Source organism: Stigmatopora argus, chromosome 14 (assembly GCF_051989625.1).
Source record: "Stigmatopora argus isolate UIUO_Sarg chromosome 14, RoL_Sarg_1.0, whole genome shotgun sequence".
Classification (NCBI taxonomy): domain Eukaryota; kingdom Metazoa; phylum Chordata; class Actinopteri; order Syngnathiformes; family Syngnathidae; genus Stigmatopora; species Stigmatopora argus.
The window spans coordinates 2,684,457-2,707,954 of record NC_135400.1 but is presented as its reverse complement, the minus strand read 5'-3'; the positions used below and the strand labels follow the sequence as shown (position 1 = coordinate 2,707,954).

General features: G+C 40.3%; 1 protein-coding gene across 10 annotated transcripts in view; it reads right to left on the bottom strand.

Annotated features, from left to right (window-relative positions):
- Nucleotides 1-23,498, bottom strand: part of cln3 (CLN3 lysosomal/endosomal transmembrane protein, battenin) — an 81,893-nt gene that overhangs the window by 41,541 nt on the left and 16,854 nt on the right. For 6 of the 10 annotated variants that reach the window (XR_013304901.1, XM_077619062.1, XM_077619068.1 and 3 more), the window contains exons 3-6: nt 16,615-16,711; nt 10,596-10,679; nt 8,640-8,719; nt 2,755-2,840 (exon numbers count right to left, since the gene is read on the bottom strand). Coding sequence is in view for 8 of the 10 variants with exons in the window: in XM_077619062.1 (XP_077475188.1) it covers nt 2,755-2,840; nt 8,640-8,719; nt 10,596-10,679; nt 16,615-16,711 (347 nt within the window). In the remaining 2 variants the exon portion in view is untranslated. Of the gene's footprint in view, nt 1-2,618; nt 2,695-2,754; nt 2,841-8,114; nt 8,196-8,639; nt 8,720-10,595; nt 10,680-16,614; nt 16,712-23,498 lie in introns of those variants that run through there. The other 4 variants (XM_077619064.1, XM_077619063.1, XM_077619065.1 and 1 more) reach the window with 4 other exon arrangements.

The window sequence follows — 23,498 nt, the reverse complement described above, 5'->3', positions numbered from 1 at the left end:
ACAGTTTCTTTTTGTGAGGCGGAAAATAGTCTGATTGCCAATGGTGATGATGTCTTCAGTTGATTATTTTATTTATTTCATATTGCACAGCCACTTTTGGTTTAAAGGCAAATTTTAAAAAATATAGACGCCTGTTAAAATTTCTGCAAATTTTATTCATTACTCATACTGTAAGGAGGGAGTTGTCTTATCTTAATTGCACAACAGAATCACAAAAATACTTTGTAAAATATTCATATTTGATAATCTCTTTTCTTATAAAGTAAGGTAACACTTTCATAATTGAACAAGGAGGAAATTATTTATTTACTTATTCAAAGAGGTATGAAGTTTCAAATTTGAAAGAAAAAAGATGCAATTTTTATCGTGATGATTATCCACTGATAATTAATATTTTTTTATTGTGATCATTTTTGTCATATCTCCCAGGTCTAGTTCCTACCAGGTTAATGGTAGAACACCACAGTGTAGATTCATTTATGCCGGAATGGCGTACAATGCCTTTAGCGTATCAAAGGAACGTCATTATTTAGGAGCCATTTTCAACGGCGACTCAAAAAATAGTCTTTCTCCATAGGTGATGTGCGCGATGCGAAAGTCACTCGCAACAAAACAGGAAATGGCAAGATGTAGTGCATCTTTCTGATTGAGCTCGAGCTGTTTTGAAAAGAAGAATGAATGGGCAAGAATTTCAGTATTTCGATGTGCAAACATGAGACATAGACCAAGTGACTTGCAGCTATAATTGCAGGAAAAGGTGGTGCTACAGAATATCAATGCAAGGGGGCCCGAATAAGATTGCACGCTCCACTTTTCAGCTTTTTATTTTTTTTTAAAGTGTAAAATATCCTATAATTTTTGTTCGACATCGTGATTGTTTCCCACTTGTTGATTCTTGATAAAACGTTTTAATTTTATGTCTTTTTGGTTAAACCTTGAAATGTTCCAAAAGGTTCAAAAGTTTAAGGGGGCTGAATACTTTGGCAAGGCACTGTATATACATATATACTTAAAATTCCTGACATATAATGCTTTCTTATGTATGTATAGAATTGTATTATTTCTCTTTTTTAGTTCATTGTTTTGTGTTTTCAATTTGTAGAATTGTTCAATAATGAATATTGATCATTATCATTACAACATAAAATTTGAAAATATGAACTACCACCGTATATTCTCGCATATAAGCCGTATTTGTCGCTCAAAGAAAATGATGACTGAATCCAGGGTACGGTTTATATGCGCATAAATTGGACTTGACATGCACAAAACTGCAAGGTGACAAAGACGAAACGGCATAACGCAAGACAATGCGGCCGATACGGTCATTTATTTCAAAAAAGAGAAAAGAAAAAAAAGATAAAACGCAAAACAACATTTATTTTGATGTCTATGAATGAAATTCAAGAAAAAAACGTATCTTGCATAAAACGTGAACTCACGTTCCCGTCACTGCTCGCTCGGGGCACAGCCATCCACGTGAGTAGCCTTGATTGATGTGTTCGTAGCGTTTACCATGTCAGCACATCCCAATAGTTGTTCAGGCTGATCGAAGGTCGATTGTTAAAATATCAGCCTTGATACCTGTGTAAGGTGTATCTCATGCTATTATTGCACCCACAGACTTGGTGAAAAGTAGACCGCGATGGACACACTTCCTGGATGTACCTGTGAATTCTTTTTTAAATTTGTCACGTGCAGGCAACACTCTTTCAGAAAACGGAAAAAAAGATTTTGAAGGTTTAGCTGCATGATTGTACATTTGTCTCATCTCATCTCATTTTCTGAACTGCTTTATGCTCACTAGGATCCCGGGGAGTGCTGGAGCCTATCCCAGCTGACTTCGGGCCAGAGGCGGGGGACACCCTGTATCGGTGGCCAGCCAATCGCAGGGTACAAGGAGACGGACAACCATGCACACTCACACCCATACTTAGGGGCAATTTAGAGTGTGCAATCAGCCTACCATGTGTGTTTTTGGAATGTGGGAGGAAACCGGAGTACCCAGAGGAAACCCACGTAGGGAGCAGAGAACATGCAAACTCCACACAGATGGACGTGACCTGGATTTGAACCCAGGACCCCAGAGCTGTGAGCCCAACGCGCTGACCAGGCCACCCTGTACATTTGTGATTATGAAATTTTAAAAAAAATCCCTTCAAAGTAACACATAAGTACTCCCTATTAAAACCATTAATATGCAGGTGAAAATTGTGAATCAGGAGGCGTCTTATACGCGAGAAATGTAAAATTCAACGATTTTAAGGCAAGTTTTAGGGTGCAGTTTATACGCGGGGGCGGCTTATATGGGAGAGACTACGGTACCATTTTGACTCCAAACTCATTGATTTTGTCACTGCTGCAAGTAAATAATATTCATAAATATAAGTGTATTTACGTTAAGGTGCCTTTTCACCAATAAGAAATGTAATTACGTATGCACAAAAACATTAAAATAGAATATTAGTGATTTTGCAAGATAATGGTACGCTTAAGTTACGCTGCTGCCAACAACAAAGAGCTTACTTTAATAAAACATAAATAAAAACAAAATAGATAAATAATATTGATATAACACCCACACTCCTTGGTTTGTGACAAAATACAAAGAGCTTTACCGGTCCATGGTAGGAAAAAGGTTGGGGACCACTAGGTTAGATGTATTATTCTGGTTATGTATGATCTTGCATCACATTGGAATCTGTAAGAACAGATTGTAAACTGATCACTTCGTGCAGTTTTTTAGTCCATTACCTATAATGCTTATCCACACAGCTGTAGAGAAGGAAACGATGAGGAAACTTGCTGTCGCCATGATGACACAGAAAAGGATTCGAAATCTGGAAGAAAATCATTTAGATTTAAACACAACTCTCAAAGTGCAAATACAACAATTGTTTTTGCTGACAACTTCTGTGTGTAAATATACCCAACTACTGATTACAGTGTGTTCTATATAATATCAAACAGCACTGACAAACTTGGGGGACACGCCTATTAATGGACTGTGGGCAGTCGTTAGTTTGGATTAGCAGTTTGATACCAGTCTACAACTGCCCACTGTTGTGTGCCCTTAGGCAAAGTACTTTAACACTAATTTGCGCCCGGAGGTTGGCAATGCCTGGCAGCAGCACCATTGGTGAGTGAATGTATAGGTCAATGGGTGCTAATCTAAAGCGCTTTGAGCATGGAAAAATGTGCACATAATTGCGCTATCCAAGTCCTCATTATTTACCACTACAAAAAAAAGTACAAAGCTTAAAGTCCCACGAACACCTCAGGGTATACTTTAATGAATTCAATAGATTGGATTTCACTGAGGCACAACATGTCCTTTCTTTGTATAATAAACCAATAAAGTGCAAAACACAGTTACCGTATTTACTCGCATATAAGCCGCTTTTGTCGGACAAAGAAAGCCGCTTTTGTTGGACAAAGAAAATGATGACTGAATCGAGGGTACTGCTTATATGCGCATAAAAACATGACATGCAAAAAAAAAACTGCAAATTGACGGCGCCGCGACACGATGACGTCACTTCAAGATGGCACCCTTGCGTCGGCGCGTGACGTCACGAGTTCGGCCGATACTTTCATTTATTTCAAAATTGATAGATAAAAGATTAAAAGATAACCAGATTAATTGCTAAAGAAAATTTATTTTGAAGTATATGAATAAAATTCAAGAAAAAAAACGTACGTAACTTGCATAAAACGTTCCCGTCACTGCTCGTTCGGGGCACGGCCATCTTACTGTAGTTAAATGTGCTCAGACTGGACAGACGTGAGTACACTTACTTGTGTCTGCTATTGCCCGCTCGGGGCGCCGCCATGTTACCGTAGGTACGTGCTATGACCATAGAGTTTACCATGTCAGTACACCACAATAGTTAAGGCTGATCGAAGATCTTGCGGTCGATCGTCAAAATATAAACCTTGATACCTGCGTAATGTGTATGCTATTATTGCACCCAGAGACTTGGTGAACACTACACTACGTGTAGCGCTGTGAGCATATTTCCTGGTTGTGCTTACATTACTTCCTTTTTGAATTTGTCTACGTGCAAACAACTCCCTCCCTTTCGGAACATATAAAGGAAACGACTGTACATTTGTGATTATGAAATAAAACAAAATTCTGCTTTGATTTTTTTATTTTTTATTTCTTGTTCGAAAGTGACAACTATTGCAGTAATATGAACCATCGAAAAAAAATCGAGATATTTCGACATTAGAAGCAATTTGGCCGCCACATCTTAAACTTCTGGTAAGAAAATTGTAATTTATGTCAAGAGAGACTTATTTATTTTGTCATATTAACTTCCTTATGATATTTGTAAGATATGCTGACTCACTCTTTGCAAATGCTTGTAGTATTGCATCAGTTTGGTGTGAGTAATAAAAATGTCGAGTCAGCCCACACCCTCTTTCCGTTATCTTCTCTGTACAGTATCATGTTTTTCACATATAAATAGACGCACAAACTGTTCGTTCGGAGAGAGTTGCGGCGAAAAGTGTTGGGGCTACTGACCAACAATTAAATAAACTAGAACACAAGGAGCACACTGAGACAGGAAGAATGATATTTTAGCCGCGTCTGCAGAGAGGTAGGCAACAAAGGTATAGCCGGAGGATGTGACTACCCTCCAGGCTGATCAAAGCTATTTCCCGCCGAAAAGCAGCTTGAACGGCGTTTTTAATAGAGGTAGGACACGTCATAAAAAGGGAGGCGTTGATACAAAGGAAGGGGGTGGTGTACAAAAGAAGGTGTAGTGCACATTTTAACCAATAGGTGTAAATAAAATTCTATTCTAGCAACTTTAAAATACATCAGAGTGCAAAAGTGTGCAAGATTAAATATAAGAATATAATTCATATTTCACAAATAGGCTGTGCGTTCACAGCTGTTCGAGCTCTCCCCATACTGCAGTCTGGTAATAAACTTATCTCCTTTAAATTGGTCTACCTCTTACTTAACCTGCTCCTGAAGCTGTTTTACAGACCCAACATACTTCGGTGCCGAAACCCCGGACCCAACAATTGCCGGAGCGACGACGGACCGCGGAAGGGCAAAATAAAGACTGTCGACAGCATCCTACATTGAAAGGGTCAGCCTGACGGACGTTCCCTCGCCGCTCCGGTGATCTGGTGACGGGTCCCCCGAACTAGGGCAGGTTCGGAACGAGAAAGATCGTGAGTTCACCCTTTGATTTCTGTCTCCGTGAAGTGTGATAATTTGAATGAGTATTATTACTGCAGTCGTATTAAATGTTCGAGGTCTAGACCGACGTAGGTAGAACATGAATGTTCGTGGTCTGGACCGACGTAGGTAGAACATGAATGTTCGAGGTCTGGACCGACGTAGGTAGAACGTGAATGTTCGTGGTCTGGACCGACGTAGGTAGAACATGAATGTTTGTGGTCTGGACCGACATAGGTAGAACATGAATGTTCGAGGTCTAGACCGACGTAGGTAGAACAAGAAGAGAGTCAGGGACTCCGCTAAGAGACAAAGTCAGGGACTTGTCTGATCTCTGTGTGTTCAGAGATATTGGGTGAATTGCGAAGTATTGAGATCAATTTCGGGAAATTTAGAATATAATTGTTGTTTAAACTATTAAGTAAGTGATTAATATAGGTCAGAAAGCGTCAAAGGAGGTAGGTTTGTTGCTAGACTGCAGAATGGAATTTGTAGAAGAGGAAATTTTTGTTGAAAATGCAGCAGCAGTACTCCAAATGTTAAACTTGAAGTGGAGGAACAAATAATCTACTCTGCGAAATGGGGAATTTGGGAGCACTGAGAAGAAGAAAAAAGAAAAAAACGAAGACAGTGCACGATATGGAATTCCAAAGAACCATTGATTTATAACGATAATGGCACCCAAATTGTGTTAACAAAATAATTGACGGGATTGGCAAAAGGTTCCATATTTCGTTATGAAATCACTGCGCCTACATAACGAGGTCAACCGGACAACAATATATGAAAATCCTATTTGTTAGACCATACAAATTGCCATTATTCACTACACGATTGGAACTGGATGATGGGGCTAATTTGGCTAACGACATAAAAAGGAAATCTTTAAAGAAACGCATTGAATTTGGGTTAGCAGAAGGAGACTGTGCTTCTCAACAGGAAACGGACCAACGGTGGTGCCAGGAGCCTGGGTGCTCAACCTACAGTATAAAGAAGCACACAAATTTCCTGAATACGGGATGAATAAAGTTATCCAATCCAATCCAATTGCATCAGTTTGGTGTGAGTAATAAAAATGTTGAGTCATGTTGAGACATCTGCTCTGCAGATGTCTGGGCGTATCAGCCCACACCCTCTTTCTGTTATCTTCTCTGTACAGTATCATGTTTTTCACATATAAATAGACGCACAAACTGTTCGTTCGGAGAGTTGCGGCGAATAGGCTGTGCGTTCAAAGCTGTTCGAGGTATCCCCATCCTGCAGTCTGGTACTAAACTTATTTCCTTTAAATTGGTCTCCCTCTTTCTTAACCTGCTCCTGAAGCTGTTTTACAGACCCAACAATATTGACCCTAATAATGTGCTTTTGATTCATACAGTATCTCAGAAATGCCACTTGTGATGATTTTTCTTAAGAGTTTCGCTTCAAGGTAACACATTTGTACTCCCTATTAAAACCATGAATATGGAAGTGCAAATTGGGAATCAGGAGGGCGGCTTATACGCGCGAGATTGTAAAATTAAATAATGTCAAGGCAACTTTCAGGGTATACGCGCTTATATACGCGGGTGGCTTATAGGAGAGTAAATACGGTATATATTTTTGTCAAGAATCAACAAATAGGACAAAATCGTGAAATGGAACAAAATTTATTGGATATATTAAACTTTTTTTAACAAATAAAAAACTGAAAAGTAGGGCGTGCAATATTATATGACCCCTTTAATTTCACTGCAGCAGACTCTCCAGAAGTTCACTGAGGATCTCTGAATGAGCGAATGTTGACTGATGATGGTAAATAGAATCGACCTGTGTGTAATTATTTCTCCATATAAATGCACCTCGCCTGTGATAGTCTCAGAGTTCTGTTTAAAATGCAGAGAGCATTATGAAGACCAAGGAACACACCAGGCGGTTCCAAGATACTGTTGTGTAATCATGTCTTCGTATGAATGCACCTCCTCTGTGATAGTCTCATGGTTCTGTTAAAAATGCAGAGAGCATCATGAAGACCAAGGAACACACCAGGCAGTTCCGAGATACTGTTGTGTAATCATGTCTCCGTATAAATGCACCTCCTCTGTGATAGTCTCAGGGTTCTGCTTAAAATGCCAAGAGCATCATGAAGACCAAGGAACACACCAGGCGGGTCCGAGATATTGTTGTTGAGAAGTTTAAAGCCAGATTTGGATACAAAAAGATTTCCCACCTTTAACCACTGCATAATGAATAGAAATGGAAGGAGTATCAGACCACTTCAAATCTACCAAGACCTGGGCGTCACTCTAACTTTCACCTCGAACAAGGAGAAGACTGATCAGAGATGCAACCAAGAGGCCCGTGATCACTCTGGATGAACTGCAGAGATCTCCAGCGGAGGTGGAAGTCTGTCCGTAAGACATCAATCAGTCATACACTTCAAAAATCTGGCCGTTATGGAAGAGTGGCAAGAAGAAAGTCATTTCTCAAAGATATCCATAAATGGTCTCATTTAAAGTTTGCCACAAGCCATCTGGGAGATACAAGAAACATGTGGAAGCAGGTGCTAATCTCAGATGAAACCGAAATCAAACTTTTGGGCCACAATGCAAAATGTTATGTTTGGTATAAAAGCAAAACAGCTCATAGCCCTGAATGTACCATTCCCACTGTTAAACATGGTGGTGGCAAACTCATGGTTTGGGTCTGGTGTTCTTTAACAGGGACAGGGAAGATGGTTAAAATAGATAGGAAGATGAATGGAGCTAAATACAGGACCATACAGGGAGAAAACCTTTTGGAGTCTACAAAAGACCTGAGACTGGGAAGAAGATTTATCTTCCAACAGGACAATGATCCAACACATAAATCTACAATATAATGGTTCACAAATAAACATATCCAGGTGTTAGAATGGCCAAGTCAAAGTCCAGACCTGAATCCAATCGAGAATCTGTGGGCAGAGCTGAAGACTGCTGTTCACAAACGCTCTTCATCCAACTTCAATGAGATTGAGCTGTTTTCCAAAGAAGAATGGGTAAGAATTTGAGTTTCACTGTGCAAAACCGATGGAGACATATCCCACGCGACTTGCAGCTGTAATTATTGTAATTTTTCAGATTTTTATTTGTTACAAAGTTTAAAATATCCAATAAATTCCATTCCACTTCAAGTTTATGTCCCGCTTGTTGTTGATTCCTGGCAAAAAAAAGCTTTAACTTTATATCTTTATATCTAGCCTGATATTTGCAAAAGGTTGAAAAGTTCAAGAGATACTTTCACAAGGCAATGTATATGCAGTGAGCCTAAAGATATTAAAAGATTAAAATCATATCCTAGATATCTTAATGTAAATCAATCAAGTAGTAGACAGATTTAAATCTGTGTTTGTGTCCCAAAACAGAATGTACTTTTACTCAATATGGATTCAACCATTACTAGTGTAGCATTATTTCATTACCCATAAGGCACTTTCTGGATAAAGAGGGGCGCAGACAGCTTAATGATGAGGGTTGGAAGTATGTCAGCTAATAGTACAGCCTGGAGGGGAAAAAAAGAACAATGATTAACTTGACATTTTACAGAGTTAATAATTTAGAGTATCTCACAAAAGTGAGCACACCCCTCTCTTTTCTGCAATTCTTTAATTATATTTTTTATGGGACAACACTAAAGAAATGACACTGATACAATTTTTAAAATCACTCAAAACACAGCAATGAATGTGTAAAATGCAATGACCAAAAGTAAAAATGTGAAAATTAGCCCATAATTTGAACCAATTAGGCATTACACCTCCCTGTGTGATGCGAGTAGTTAGTCTAAATGGGTGTCAGCTGTGATGAGTAAGCAGATTATTAAATTCGACATTGTCACTCTTAAACTGGTCACAGCAAGTTCAACAAGGCACCTCATAGCAAAGAACTCCCTGAAGTAGAGCTGGGCGATAAAACGATAATGATAATTATCGTGAAACAATTTTTGTCAACGATAATATTAAAAACTTTTGATAAAACTTCGATAATTTTAAACTGCCCAACCACAACAGAGAACGGGGGCGCTGTTGCGAGATGAACGCTAGTTCCAGACCAACACAGGAGAAGAAGAGGATGAAGAAAATGCGTTTTTAGCATGTTAGCAATAGAGGCTAATATGGAGCATGAACGCAATAGCACAATAACAAAGCCAAAATAAGCGATTATTCGAAGTAGGACAACACCGAGCCGACCCACTAAAAGATCCAAGTGAATTCTTCCTGGCGTTTTTTTCTTTTCTTTTTTTTAAATGCCCCGTAAATACCTGTGCACAGCCTTATTGAAAATCTCCTTAAACCGCTGTCCTCATTTGAGAACAGCCTGCAATATGTCCAAGAAGGCATCCGCTTTCAAAAAAACTTGTTGCTCCATGTTCCGACCGGGTCCGGGTCACGGGGCGGACCTCTCTCATTGCCAGCATGCACCGTGGGATCGTCGGCCTACGTCGTTGGCTTACAATGAAGCCAGTGAACAATTTTGTAGCTTCACGGCCGTATCTACGGAGTAAATCCATCATAATGCTGGTTCATTTCATCCAGCTGCTACACCTCGGACCTATTAATCCCACGAGAATGTATTTTTATTTATTTGCAACACTTGCAGCTCTTTCACGCATATCCTCCTCTTATTTAAATTTCTAAAAATGAGACCGGAAGTTTTATGTCTTTAGCATCATGACACAACACGCTTGCATCAGCAGAGGTGTGTTCATTTCCTGTGTCTCAATTTTAACTTGACAGCGGAGCCCATTTCCATTCAAATCGTTGCTACAAGCTGAACTATGTACAAAAGAATGCCACAGTATAGAGTCATTTATGCCGCAATTGCGTGCTACTCATTTAGCATATCAAGGAAAGTCAATATTTAGGAGGCATTTTCAATGGCGACTCAAAACAAATGTGCAAAAGTCACTCACAACAAAAGAGAAAATGGCAAGACGCAATCTCGGCAATGTATAAATGATGTTTGGAATGACCATTCTCCCTCTATTGTAGATACCTTCTTCGGCGCTGAGAGATGAAGCGCTGTCCCGACCTCTGCCATTTTTCACCGCCATTTTATTATAGCAGAAAAAAATTGCGAAGAAGTGAATTTGCGATAAGTGAAGTCGCGATAATCGAGGGAACACTGTATTTTATTTTTATGGTTTGTTTCCCAATTTGCCCAGCACTATTTAAAAAAAATGAAAAATTGTATCCACCAGCACTCTTTCAAAGTAATTGCATGACATCCTAATAAAATATAACGAGCAGAGCCTCAGACTTACTGCAAGTTGCATAAATTTAAGAGATAACAAAATTGACTAATCATAATAAATATAAAAACAATTGTGAAATTTTTCATCAAGCTTTTTTGTAGTTGAATAGAAAATTAGCACCTACCGCTGTTGAGAGAGAATTGCAGTCATAGTAAGTGCCATTGCTATTATTCACGCCATTAAATTCCACTGCCAAGGTAATGGGGTTCTGCAAAGAAAAATGTTAAAAAGTTCTCTATTGTTGTTCCACTGCTTTACTGGTGTTACTCTCCTAAGGTAACGCATACACTGTCCTCCCCTCCCCACACAATACAATCACTGGGTAAAGACTGTCAGTCAGGAACCCGCAACCGCAGCACGAGGAGGGTAGGTGCTTCCCACTTTCCTATGACGTTGCCCATTGTTTGTTGTTCTGCTTGAGGATAGCATTACAAATCAATAAAGCATTACAGTATCTAGACCAGTGGTTCTAAACATGGGTTCGGTGTGTCGGTCTCAGGGGTTCGGTGGAGCCTCTGCCGCGGAGGTCAAGACACATCGACTCATTGTCTATTCACAATAACATTCCCCGCTTTACAATCACTGGCTGCAGATGATCACGTGACATTGCTTGGCCAATCAGTGCTGCAAGGAATTTATATATCTTGAATTTGAAAAAGAATAATGAATCTATGTAAACTATTTTGCTGATGCAAACTCGGCCATTTTCCAACCAAAATGGCTTTCATTCATTCATTTGTCTTCCGAACGCGCATCCTCGAAAGGGTTGCAGATGTTGATCAAGCTTAACCCAGCTGACTTTGGGCAAAAGGCAGGCTACACCCTAGACTGGTCGCCACTCAGTCGTGGGGCACACAGCAAGACAAACAACCATAATACGCACTTACAATCATACCCCCACTAGCGGGAATCGAGCCCGCATCTGCCCGCACCAAGGTCAGGCAAGTAAATCTCTACACCACGAGGCGGCTCCCAAAATGACATAACATTTCAAATTAGTTTTCAGCTAAGGTAAAATTTAATGCCATTGAAAAGGAAAGTGAATTCATTCTGTAGTATGAAGTAGACCTGGACGATAAAACGATAATTATCGTCAGATAATTTTTGTTAACAATAATAATAAAAACTTTAAATAAAATTCAATACATAGATTAAAGTGGGTACCTTGGGTAAAAATAGGTTAAGTTATTTAGTTCATATTTCACAGCAACTTTTGGTTTAAAGCCAAATTTATAAAAATTAAGACGCCAGTCAAAATTTCTGCAGGTTTTATTCTTTACTTGTTTAAGGAGGGAGTTGTCTTATCTTTATTGGACGACAGACCAACAAAAATAATTTTTAAAATCATCATATTTTATATTCTATTTTCGTATAAACTATGGTACCATAGTTACTTTCATAACTGAATAATGAGGATAGTAATTTATTTACTTATTCACATAAGTTTGAAGTTTCAAATTTGAAAGAAAAAAGGGTGTGATATTTATCGTGTTAATTATCGATATCGACTGATTGTGTTAATTATCGATATCGACTGATTTTTTTTTATCGTGATAACAATTTTGTCATATCGCCTAGTTCAAATGTGATGTCTTTAATTTTGACTGACAAATCCATTTTATTGTGTTAGAGTTCACCGTGTTGGCATAGGGAACCTCAACACGGTCAAAACTCTCCACCAGGGTTGAGTAAGGAATTAACTACCGTATTTACTCGCATATAAGCCGCCCATGCATATAAGCCGCACCCCAAAAAGTGTCTTGACATTTTTGAATTTGAGAATTTCTCATGTATAAGCCACACCCTGATTCCCAATTTTCACCTCCATATTCATGGTTTTAATAGGGAGTACAAATGTGTTACTTTGAAGGGAAGATCTTAAGAAAAATAATCACAACTGGTATTTCTGAGATACTGTATGAATCAAAAGCATATTATTAGAGTCAATATCATAAGTTAAAATGCCTGTCTTTGTAAATGCACAATATCAAATCATTCAATTTGAAAAAATAAATAAGTCTATCTTGATGAGGACCTGATGCTTTCTAATTACAGAAATTACAATTTTCTTACCAGAGGTTTAAGATGTTGTGGCAGTCATATTGCTTCTAATGTCAAAATATCTCAATTCTTTTGATGGTTCATATTATTCCAATAGTTGTCACTTTCTAACAAGAAATAAAATGAAAACAAGTCAAAGTGGAATTTTGTTTTATTTCAAAATTAAGGCTACTCGCGTCTGGCCAGTCAAAGCACATTTAACTAGGTTTAGATGGCAGCGCCCTAGATAAGATGGCTGCCCCGGGATCTAGGTAAGATGGATATGCCCCGAACAAGCAGTGACGAGTTTTTTCATGTTTTATGCAAGATAGGTCCGTTGTTTTTCTTGAATTTCATTCATAGACGTCAAAATAAATGTTGTTTAGCGTTTTATCTGTTTATCTTTTCTCTATTTTGAAATACATATCAGCCGCATTCGCTTGCATCATGATGTCAGGACGCCATTGCGTCATGACGTCACGGCGCCATTTTGTCGTGACGTCATCGTGCCATGGCGTGGTCAACTTGCAGTTCCTGTATTCAGTCATCATTTGTTGTCAAAAAAGCGGCTTATATGCGAGTAAATACGAACACTGAAAATGTCAGAAGTGTAAAACGTGAAATGAGAAAACTGCTAAAATGATTAATCTTATTTTATCATGACAGTTGATCTAAGTTAAAATATGATAAATTGGATTTGATAGTCAGTTTATATACACAAAATATGTTTGGTTGCATGTACAATACCTAGATAAGATGGCTGCCAAAGAAAACCAATTATGATAATGAGTTGAAATTCTTGTGTGCAGAGACAGTTATGGAAACAGGCAGGACATTTTGTTTTCAGGATGAGTGGTGTATATTAACATTAAAAGATTATTTTTTTATATTTACTTTGCAAGTAAATAAGCTGCAAAACACTGAACAGTAAAAGGTGTGACTGAATTGTTCAGGGGAATTTTGGCTTCACCATTCGATGCGCAGTTGCTAATCTAGCCTCACCTCAGAATGCAAAATGGCATTGCCAGTAAAAGTGACCAGCTTCATCTCTCATCTTATTTTCTGAAACGCTTTATCCTCATTAGGGTCGGGGGTGGAGGGGTGCTGGAGCCCATCCCAGCTGACTCCGGGCCATAGGCGGGGGACACCCTGAATCGGTGGCCAGCCGATCGCAGGGCACAAGGAGACGGACAACCATACGCACTCACGCCCATACCTAGGGGCAATTTAGAGTGTTCAAATAACCAACCATGCATGTTTTTGGAATGTGGGAGGACCCGGAGTACCCGGAGGAAACCCACGCAGGAGAACATGCAAACTCCACACAGGTGGACGTGACCTGGATTTGAACCCAGGACCCCAGAGCTGTGAGGCCAACGCGCTAACCACTTGTGTACCGGGCCGCCTTCATCCATTCATTATTTACCGTATTTTCCACACTATAAGGCGCACCCTCAATGAATTACTTATTTAATTTTTTTCCATATATAAGGCGCACAGCACCGCATTACACAGGTCTACAATAGAGGCTGGGGTTATGTTATGCATTCACGAGATGGTGGTGCGCTAAAGGGAATGTCAACAAAACAGTCAGATAGGTCAGTCAAACTTTATTAATAGATCACAAATCAGCTTTCTGCCAACTCCATTCACTCCCAAAATTAATAAACAACTATTTTATTATTTTCTCCGAGGTAAAGTATTAGTGTTTTCCTGACACGGTTTATCTTTTAACAACAGCAAGGTATAACATGTAAGTGCAACATTTATATCACATAGTGGAGGGGAACTTTTCCTCCATTCAGTAAACACGTAAAAAAACATTCTGAAGCTGTTACGGTACATTAAACATTAGTGCAATCACAATCGTAACAATCATAATCGTGCAAAGCAATAACAATAACATTAATAACTCAATGTTGTTCACTCAGGTGAACCGTGCGTGCTCTCACGTACACAATCAGGCACTATAACATTCAGCTGTTGACGCCCATATTCACAATATGACCAACCTTGTTCAACTGTAAACACAAAAGAAACACGTAAAGCTCCCTTTTTCAGTTCATTCCTCATCTATGAATCCCTCAAATTCTTCGTCTTCAGTGTCCGATTTGAACAGCTGGGTGAATGCGGCACCCATCACTCAGGCTCCGTCTCATCAAATTCATCATTATTCGAGTCTGTGTCGCTTTGGTTTTCTGGCAGCTGAGTGACAATTCCTGCCTTCCTGAGAGCTTGAACCACTGTTGAAACTGATATATCAGCCCAGGCATTTACGATCCACTGGCAGATAGTGGTGAATGCTGTCTTCCAAGGGGGATAATTGACTCAGCGGCTGCTTGCAGTAGTTGCGAGACCTGTTGCGGATCAATATTGATCCATATATAATATATAGTTCGCAGTCTAGAATGAATGCTCTATTGACGCCAATCTAGCGGCTGGAGTTCTTTTGTCAATCCACCCGGAATGACGGCAAACACTGAATTAGTGTGCTCACTGTCATAGCGGGTGGATTGACAAAAGAACTATATTGGATTGGATTGGATTGGATAACTTTATTCATCCCGTATTCGGGAAATTTCGTTGTTCCAGTGGCAAGAGGGTGAGGATGCAGGGATAGGAAAGGCATTTTAGAAATAAATAGATAGGTAATAGATAGGTAATAAGTAGGTCAAGAAATAAATACATGAATAAATATATAATTAAATAAGCGTGTTGCTTAGGACATATATACATACATACATACACATAAATGTACATGCATGCATACGGTAGGTCTTAACACACAGCCATTTTTTTGTTAAAGAGCCTGACAGCTGATGGGAGGAAGGATCTGCGGAAGCGCTCCTTCCTGCAATGAGGGTGCCGCAGTCTATTGCTAAAGGAGCTTCGGAGCGACTCCACAGACTCATGCAGGGGGTGGGAGGTGCTGTCCATGATGGACATCATCCTGCTCAGCATCCTCCGCTCTCCCACTTCCTCCACAGAGTCCAAAGGACAGCCCAGAACAGAGCTGGCCCTCCTGACCAGCTTATTCAGCCTGTTCCTGTCCCTCTCCGTGCTCCCGCATCCCCAACAAAGCACTGCATAAAACACTGCAGAGGCCACCACAGTGTCGTAGAAAGTCCTCAGCAGTGTCCTGCACACTCCAAAGGACCGTAGACTCCTCAGTAGGTAGAGGCGGCTCTGGCCCCTTTTGTACAGGGCATCTGTGTTTGTGGACCAGTCTAGTTTGTTGTTGAGGTGAACACCCAGGTACTTAAAATTCTCCACGATTTCAATGTCTGTACCCTGGATGTTCACCTGAGTGGTCTGTTGAGGATTCCTCCGAAAATCGATGACCATTTCCTTTGTCTTACTGGTGTTGATGTAGAGGTGGTTTTGCCTACACCAGTCAACAAAGGCTGTGATGACTCCCCTGTATCCCAGAATGCACCACGCACGGGGGAAATGAAGTCGCTGGCTGTTTCAAACGTAGTTGTGAGACCGGTTGTGGATCAATATTGATCCATATATAAAACGTACCAGATTATAAGGCGCATATTCAGCTTTTGACCAAAGTTGAAGGCTTTTAGGTGCGCCTTATAGTGCGGAAAATACGGTAGTTTATTTTAAGCACTGCTTATCATGGGGCAGATAAGTGGTTAGGGTGTCGGCCTCACAACTCCTCTGGGGTCCTGGGTTTGAATCTACCTGTGTAGAATTTGCATGTTCTCCCCAGAACTGTGTAGGTTTTCTCCAGGTACTCCGGTTTTCTCCCACATTCCAAAACCATGCATTGTAGGCTGATGGGACGCTCTACATTGGGCCTAAGTATGAATGTGAGTGCGAATGGTAGTCCGTCTCATGGCCTGCAATTGGCTGGCCACCGATTCAGGGTGTCCCCCACCTCTGGCCCGAAGTCAGCTGGGATAGGCTATAGCACCCCCCGCGACCCTAGTGAGGATAAAGCGGTTCAGAAAATGAATGAATGAATGCTTATCATGCAAACTTCACAGAGGAAGGTCAGAACGCAAAGGGGATTGAAATTTCGATTTCAGAACTGTGAGGCGCTAATGACTTGTCAACTGTAGGGCCGATGAAGTATTAAAAAGCTCACTTACCAAGATGGTATTGTTGTCGAACTGTTGTTTTTTAAGAATGTCTTGAGCTGCACTGAGCATAACCACATATGCAAAGTTGTTACACAATCCTAGAACCCTGGAAAGGTAAACGACAGAAAAGGAGTAATTAAAAAATACTTCAATTCTCTAATTTTAAGAACAAAGTATTCACCTATCGATCCATCATCCTAACAAAAGTCTTGTTGCTTATCCATTTTGTAGAAATAAAGAATAACTTGACCGCTGGTTGGTCAATTGTCATAGATGTCTCATACAAAAAGAAAAAGCCTATTGATCAACCTATGAAGAAAGATTGTTTCCAAAACTCTTCTCGCATAAGAAAAAAAAATACAATCAGCTTTAAAATGTTAAAAACCCAGGAATTGTTTAAAACAAATAAGTGGAAGATTCTTTTTTTCTGTATATATTTCCACTCAGAATTCTATAATTTTGGTTTATTGATTGACCTAATATGACAATGTAATAAGTTAATGTGTAATATAACAGTTCATAGAAAGACAGTCAGCGACTAACGACCTATCAGAGTTACAGTTGTGGTCAAAAGTTTACATACACTTGTGAAGAACATAATGTCATGGCTCTCTTGAGTTTCCAGTTATTTCTACAACTCTGATTTTTCTCTGATTGAGTGATTGGAACAGATACTTCTTTGTCACAAAAAACAATCATGAAGTTTGGTTCTTTTATGACTATTATGGGTGAACAGAAAAGTGATCAAATCTGCTGGGTCAAAAATATACATATAGCAGCGCTAATATTTGGTAACATGTCCCTTGGCCATTTTCACTTCAATTAGGCGCTTTTGGTAGCCATCCACAAGCTTCTGGCAAGCTTCTGGTTGAATCTTTGACCACTCCTCTTGACAGAATTGGTGCAGTTCAGTTACATTTGATGGCTTTCTGACATGGACTTGTTTCTTCAGCATTGTCCACAAGTTCTCAATGGGGTTTAAGTCAGGACTTTGGGAAGGCCATTCGAAAACCTTAATTCTAGCCTGATTTAGCCATTCCATTACCACTTTTGATGTGTGTTTTGGGTCATTGTCCTATTGGAACACCAAACCGCACCCAAGACCCAATCTTCAGGCTAATGACTTTAGGTTTTCTTGAAGAATTTGAAGGTAATCCTCCTTCATTATCCCATTTACTCTCTGTAAAGCACCAGTTCCATTGGCAGCGAAACAGCCCCACAGCATAATACTACCACCACCGTGCTTGACGGTAGGCATGGTGTACTTGGGGTTAAAGGCCTCACCTTTTCTCATCCAAACATATTGCTGGGCATTGTGGCCAAACAGCTCGATTTTTGTTTCATCTGACCACAGAACTTTCCTCCAGAAGGTCTTATCTTTGTCCATGTGATCAGCAGCAAACTTCAGTCGAGCCTTAAGGTGCCGCTTTTGGAGCAAGGGCTTCCTTCTTGCACGGCAGCCTCTCAGTCCATGGAGATGCAAAACACCCTTGACTGACACTGACACCTGTGTTCCAGCAGCTTCTAATTCTTGGCAGATCTGCTTTTTGGTGATTCTCGGTAGAATCTTTACCCTCCTGACCAATTTTCTCTCAGCAGCAGGTAATAGCTTGCGTTTTCTTCCTGATCGTGGCAGTGACAAAACAGTGCCATGCACTTTATACTTACAAACAATTGTTTGCACTGTTGCTCTTGGGACCTGCAGCTGCTTTTAAATGGCTCCAAGTGACTTTCCTGAATTGTTCAAGTCAAGGATTCGCTTTTTCAGATCCATGCTGAGCTCCTTTGACTTTCCCATTGTAGCGTTTGTGGGCGTTTGCATCCAATGAGCCCTATTTAAATGGCCTCAGAGAAGTCACCAGGTGTAGTCACTCATAATCACTCACAAGAAGTTAAGAGGCTGTGCTATGAAGCTCCTTTCACTGACACAACTTTCTAAGTCACCAAAATTGCTAATTCGTGTTGCTGTATGTATAGTTTTGACCCAGCAGATTTGATCACTTTTTCTGTTAATCCATAATAAAGTCACAAAAGAACCCAACTTCATGAATGTTTTTGTGACAAAGAAGTATGTGTTCCAATCACTCTATCAGAGAAAAACCAAAGTTGTAGAAATAACTGGAAACTCAAGAGAGCCATGACATTATGTTCTTCACAAGTGTATGTAAACTTTTGACCACAACTGTACATCTGTTCGACTTCACAACCACAAAATTCGTGAAGGCTGATTCATGAAATTGCAGTGCGAGTGTTCCAATGGCAAGGGCGTGGGAAAAAATATGACTAGAGCAGCGCTATAGTTAGTGTTTAGCTTAGAGGTAAGATCTTAAACCCGAGGCCGACCTAAAATGTCAATCATTACTTTGGGTCGGGTCGGGCTTCTCTCTCACTTACTTTTTTAATATAAATGTGTTTATAAAAATGTATAGTAAAACGACGTGTGGTTTCTCTCGCTGACTTTTTAAAAAAATAAATATGTTTATAAAAATGTATACTAAAACGATGTGTGGATACTAAACTAAGGAATACTTGTTATAAAATAAATAATTTGGATAAAACATTGAAGGCGCTGTAATATAATTGCTATTTAACTACGAAACATGTTAGGTTTGGGTTGGTCTTGTTATATCATTGTTTCCCCTGTGTGATCTTATGTTCGTTTCCCATTCTTGTTAGTCGCTCCTGACTTGCCATTCCTCTCGCGCAGCTGGTTTGTCTATTTAAACCCCACTGATTATCTTGTAATTGTCGGATCATGTGATTTACCCTGCCATGTTTCCTCTTATCCTCGTTTCATGTTCCAAGTTTCCTCGTTCCTCGCTACCCTGTTTCCCCCGTCAGGTTTGATTTTGTTATTAGACGACAAGTCTTTTGTTATTTTCTTTGCCTCCAGTTTAAGTTATTAATGTTTCGTTTGAGCACTACATCCCTCCTCCCTGCCTGGTTTCCTGCAATTGGGTCCAACTCCACGTTTCCTCGCCATGACTTTGGCAAAGACGTGACAGAACGATCTGACCAACCATGGATCCAGCGGGAAGCCGACGACGCTCGCGCCAACGCTCTCACTGACGCCAGCCATCCAGCTCACGTTCCGCAAGCCACGTTCCAGCGTCCCCATGCCGATTAGTCATCCAGTCACCCCCGTTCCGATGACACGTTCCAGCGTTCCCGTGCCGGCTAGTCCACCAGTCAACCCCGTTCCGATGCCACATTCCAGGGCCCCCGTGGCGGATAGTCCACCAGTCACACCCGTTCCGATGCGACTTCCCAGGGCCCCGGTTCCGATGCGACGTTCCAGAGCCCCCTTTCCGATGCGACGTTCCAGGGCCCCCGTTCCGATGCGACGTTCCAGGGCCTCCGTGCCGGCTACCCCCGTTCCGATGCCACGTTCCAGGGCCCACCGGACCAGCCCGTCCCACGCTTCCTTACAGGCCAGTTGGGACGACCGCCAGACTGGTTTTCGAAGCCCCATCACGCCCTCCCCACCTGGATATTCTTTATTGTTACGGTTATGGTCTCTAGCTTTTGGGACATCTGGAATCCATCCCTTAGAGGGGGGTAATGTTAGGTTTGGGTTGGTCAGGTTATATCATTGTTTCCCCCATGTGTGCTTATGTTCATTTCCCATTCTTGTTTGTCCCTCCTGACTTGCCGTTTCTCTGCGCGTCAATGATAATTAGTTTTGTCTATTTAAACCCCACTGATTATTTTGTCATTGTCGGATTGTCGGATTTACCCTGCCATGTTTCCTCCTACAGGGTGTCTGCAGGTTGGAACAAGTGCAATTTTAGACTATTTTAGACCTTTTTTACCATTGTGGGTTAAATCTTAGACCTTCACGAAGTATTAAAAATAAGAAAAAAACAGACCGAGATTGCTTTCAACTGACATTTATTGTCATTGAAACAAACAGACTACAACACGCAACATTTTCAGTTTTTTTCTTCTTCAAAATAATGCCTCTACTTAAAATGCTGAACGTTGAAAAGAACGACATTTAGACATATTTTAGATATTGAGATGGGCAGAAAAAGAGAGAGCCCAGGAGTGATAGTGTGTGCGCGCGTGTACTGTGCGCTAACAGTGATTTCCTTTAACAGAACTACAAAGACAATGAGCCACCAAAAAAACGGAACGGCGTGATAAATAGACGCAAGAAAAATATTTTTTAAATGTATTCTACATCGATATTTTGCACTTCTGCACTAGGTCTTAAATGACCCAAATGAGATTTTAGACTCACAGCGGAAAATATCTTGGTATTTTAGACTTTTTTAGGCCTAAAATTGAAAATGTCTATTTTTGGACTTTTTTAGCCTCCGCGGACACCCTGCTCCTATCCTCGTTCCAAGTTTCCTCGTTCCTCGTCCCCCCGTGTTTTCCCCCATCAGGTTTGATTGTTATTGGACGCCAAGTCTTTTGTTACTTTCTTTGCCTCCAGTTTAAGTTATTAAAGTTTCATTTGAACACTACTTCCCTCGTCCTTGCCTGCTTTCCTGCAATTGTCCAACTCCGCGTTTCCTCGCCACGACATCGCCAAAGACGTGACAGGAGCCGCAGAGCCAGAGCATGCTCTGCCCACGTGAACGCCGCCAACTTAGTTAGTAATCTTCCCCTCCGCAAGAAGACAAAGGACTTGGACAAAAACTCCCATTAACCTGTTTTTGGGATTTATATCAAGCGAAGAGGAACTATTTTCACTGTGAGTACAGTATTTAAAGTATTTACATTTATATATATATATATATATATATATATATATATATATATATATATATATATATACATACATACACACACATACTCTAGCGGCATGCATAACATAAGCTAGCCTAGTGTCATGGTAGCGCATTTTCCGACGAGGCGCACTCCGTACAGTGGTACCTCGAGATACGAGCTTAATTCGTTCCAGGACTGAGCTCATATGTCGATTTACTCGTAACTCAAATGAACGATTCCCATAGAAATGAACTAAAAACAAATTAATTTGTTCCAACCCTCTGTAAAAAAAGAGGATTGGAAAAACATTTTTGTTTGTTGTAATTCACCATCTATTAACAAAGTAACAAATAACTGGTGGTTTAATAGTACTAAAATGTGTTTGATATTACTAAAATTAGACGGATTTCGCGGAGGGGAGAGACGGACAGAGTGAGGAGGGGCCGGGGAGGGGGGGGACTTGTTGCACTGCAACGCGCCCGTAACATAACATAAATATATTTAAATGAACTTGGATTACGAGGCAGACACACTAAAAAATAGGTTTGATCTAACCTTGCACTAAACTTAATTCTAATTGTTTTAAATGTTTATACAGACGCTCCCCTACTTACGAACATTCAATTTACGAACAACGGTACATACGAACATGTCTGCAAATTGCGTTTAAGTCCAAAAATGTTCGCAAGTCCAATTTTGTATTTCGCCCCTTTTTCGGAGTAGTACTTCTTTCCGCCGCTAATACCGACGCCTGGCGCTGTGAGAGCTCAGCTCACCCAGCATCTACCTTCTTCTTCGTTGCAATGCGGAAGTGCGTGAATGTATCTCCAGTGTGCAAAGAACCTTTTTCATTTGTATCATTAAATATCTCATGCATCCAATATTGAATATGGTTGGTAAAAAGCTAAAGGCTTCTATTGAGGGAGTTGCAAGGAAGAGGCAAGCCATTTCATTTGAAACGAGTGGCAATAATAACGAAGCTTGATGCGCGTGAGAGTGGTGAGCGTTGCACATTCAGTACCATTTATAAACAGAAAGATCGAGTAGCAGGACCCAAATATTGAACGTTGCACAAAGTTTGCAAATCAATTGAATGATGCCATACAGTGCTACCTCATCATTTATGATGAAAAAAAGAAGAAAACTGTGCAATCGTCATTAGGTCGCTTCTTTTGGCCAGTTTCTAATACATAAATCTCTCTCTCTACAGTACTGTACATATTCTCTCCATTTTATTAAATGTTTTTTTTCAGTACAAACCAATGCGTGTTACTTATACAAGCCTTAAACATACAAATGCACTTGTATAAACCTTCAATATACTTATATCGGCCTTAAACATAAATTATAATACAAAATATAGCACTGAATCAACTTACAAACAAATTCAACTTATGAACAATCGCTTGGAACCAATTGCGTTCGTAAGGGGAGCGTCTGTACCTTTCTTCTCCCGGGTTGGCTCCATTGGCCCCGCCTCCACCCTGACTTTCAGATGCACCTATTGAGGGTTGTTTTCTTTTGTATTCCCTTCAAAATATTCCAAAAATGATGCACACAAATGTCCTCACAATAGGATAACGCACGACCACTTGCCAACTTGCCCGGGAAGTAGTCCTCCTGTTGTATTAGCGACGGGAAAAAAAAAACACTGAAAAAATGCAAACGCTCCGCTCAGTGCTTGTAGAGACATTACACGAGGGAGTTGCAACCAGAGAGACATTACACAAGGGAGTTGCGGGGGGAGTGCCCATGATGTTCTTATTAGCAGCATCTCGCGTCCGCTGTATGCTCGTATATCAAAATGTGTCTCGTATCTCAAGATAAATATTTGCCCGAAATTTTACTTGTATCTCAAATTGCTCGTATGTCGGGGCACTAGTGTGTCGAGGTACCACTGTATTGATAAAAAACAGAAAATATACCCGCAACTGAGACTGCGCCCTATCAGACGGTGCGTTTTATAGGTGTGAAAATATGGTACATTATATTTAGAAATTAATAGATTAGTCTTGTGACATGCTTATAGCTGTAATACTTAATAAATATACCGTATTGTCTCGCACGTAAGTCGGCCCCGCGTAAAAGCCACACCCTTAAAATTGCCTTAAAAATGGTTGATTATTACAATTTCTCATGTATGAGCCGCCCTCGGATTCACAATTTTCACCTCT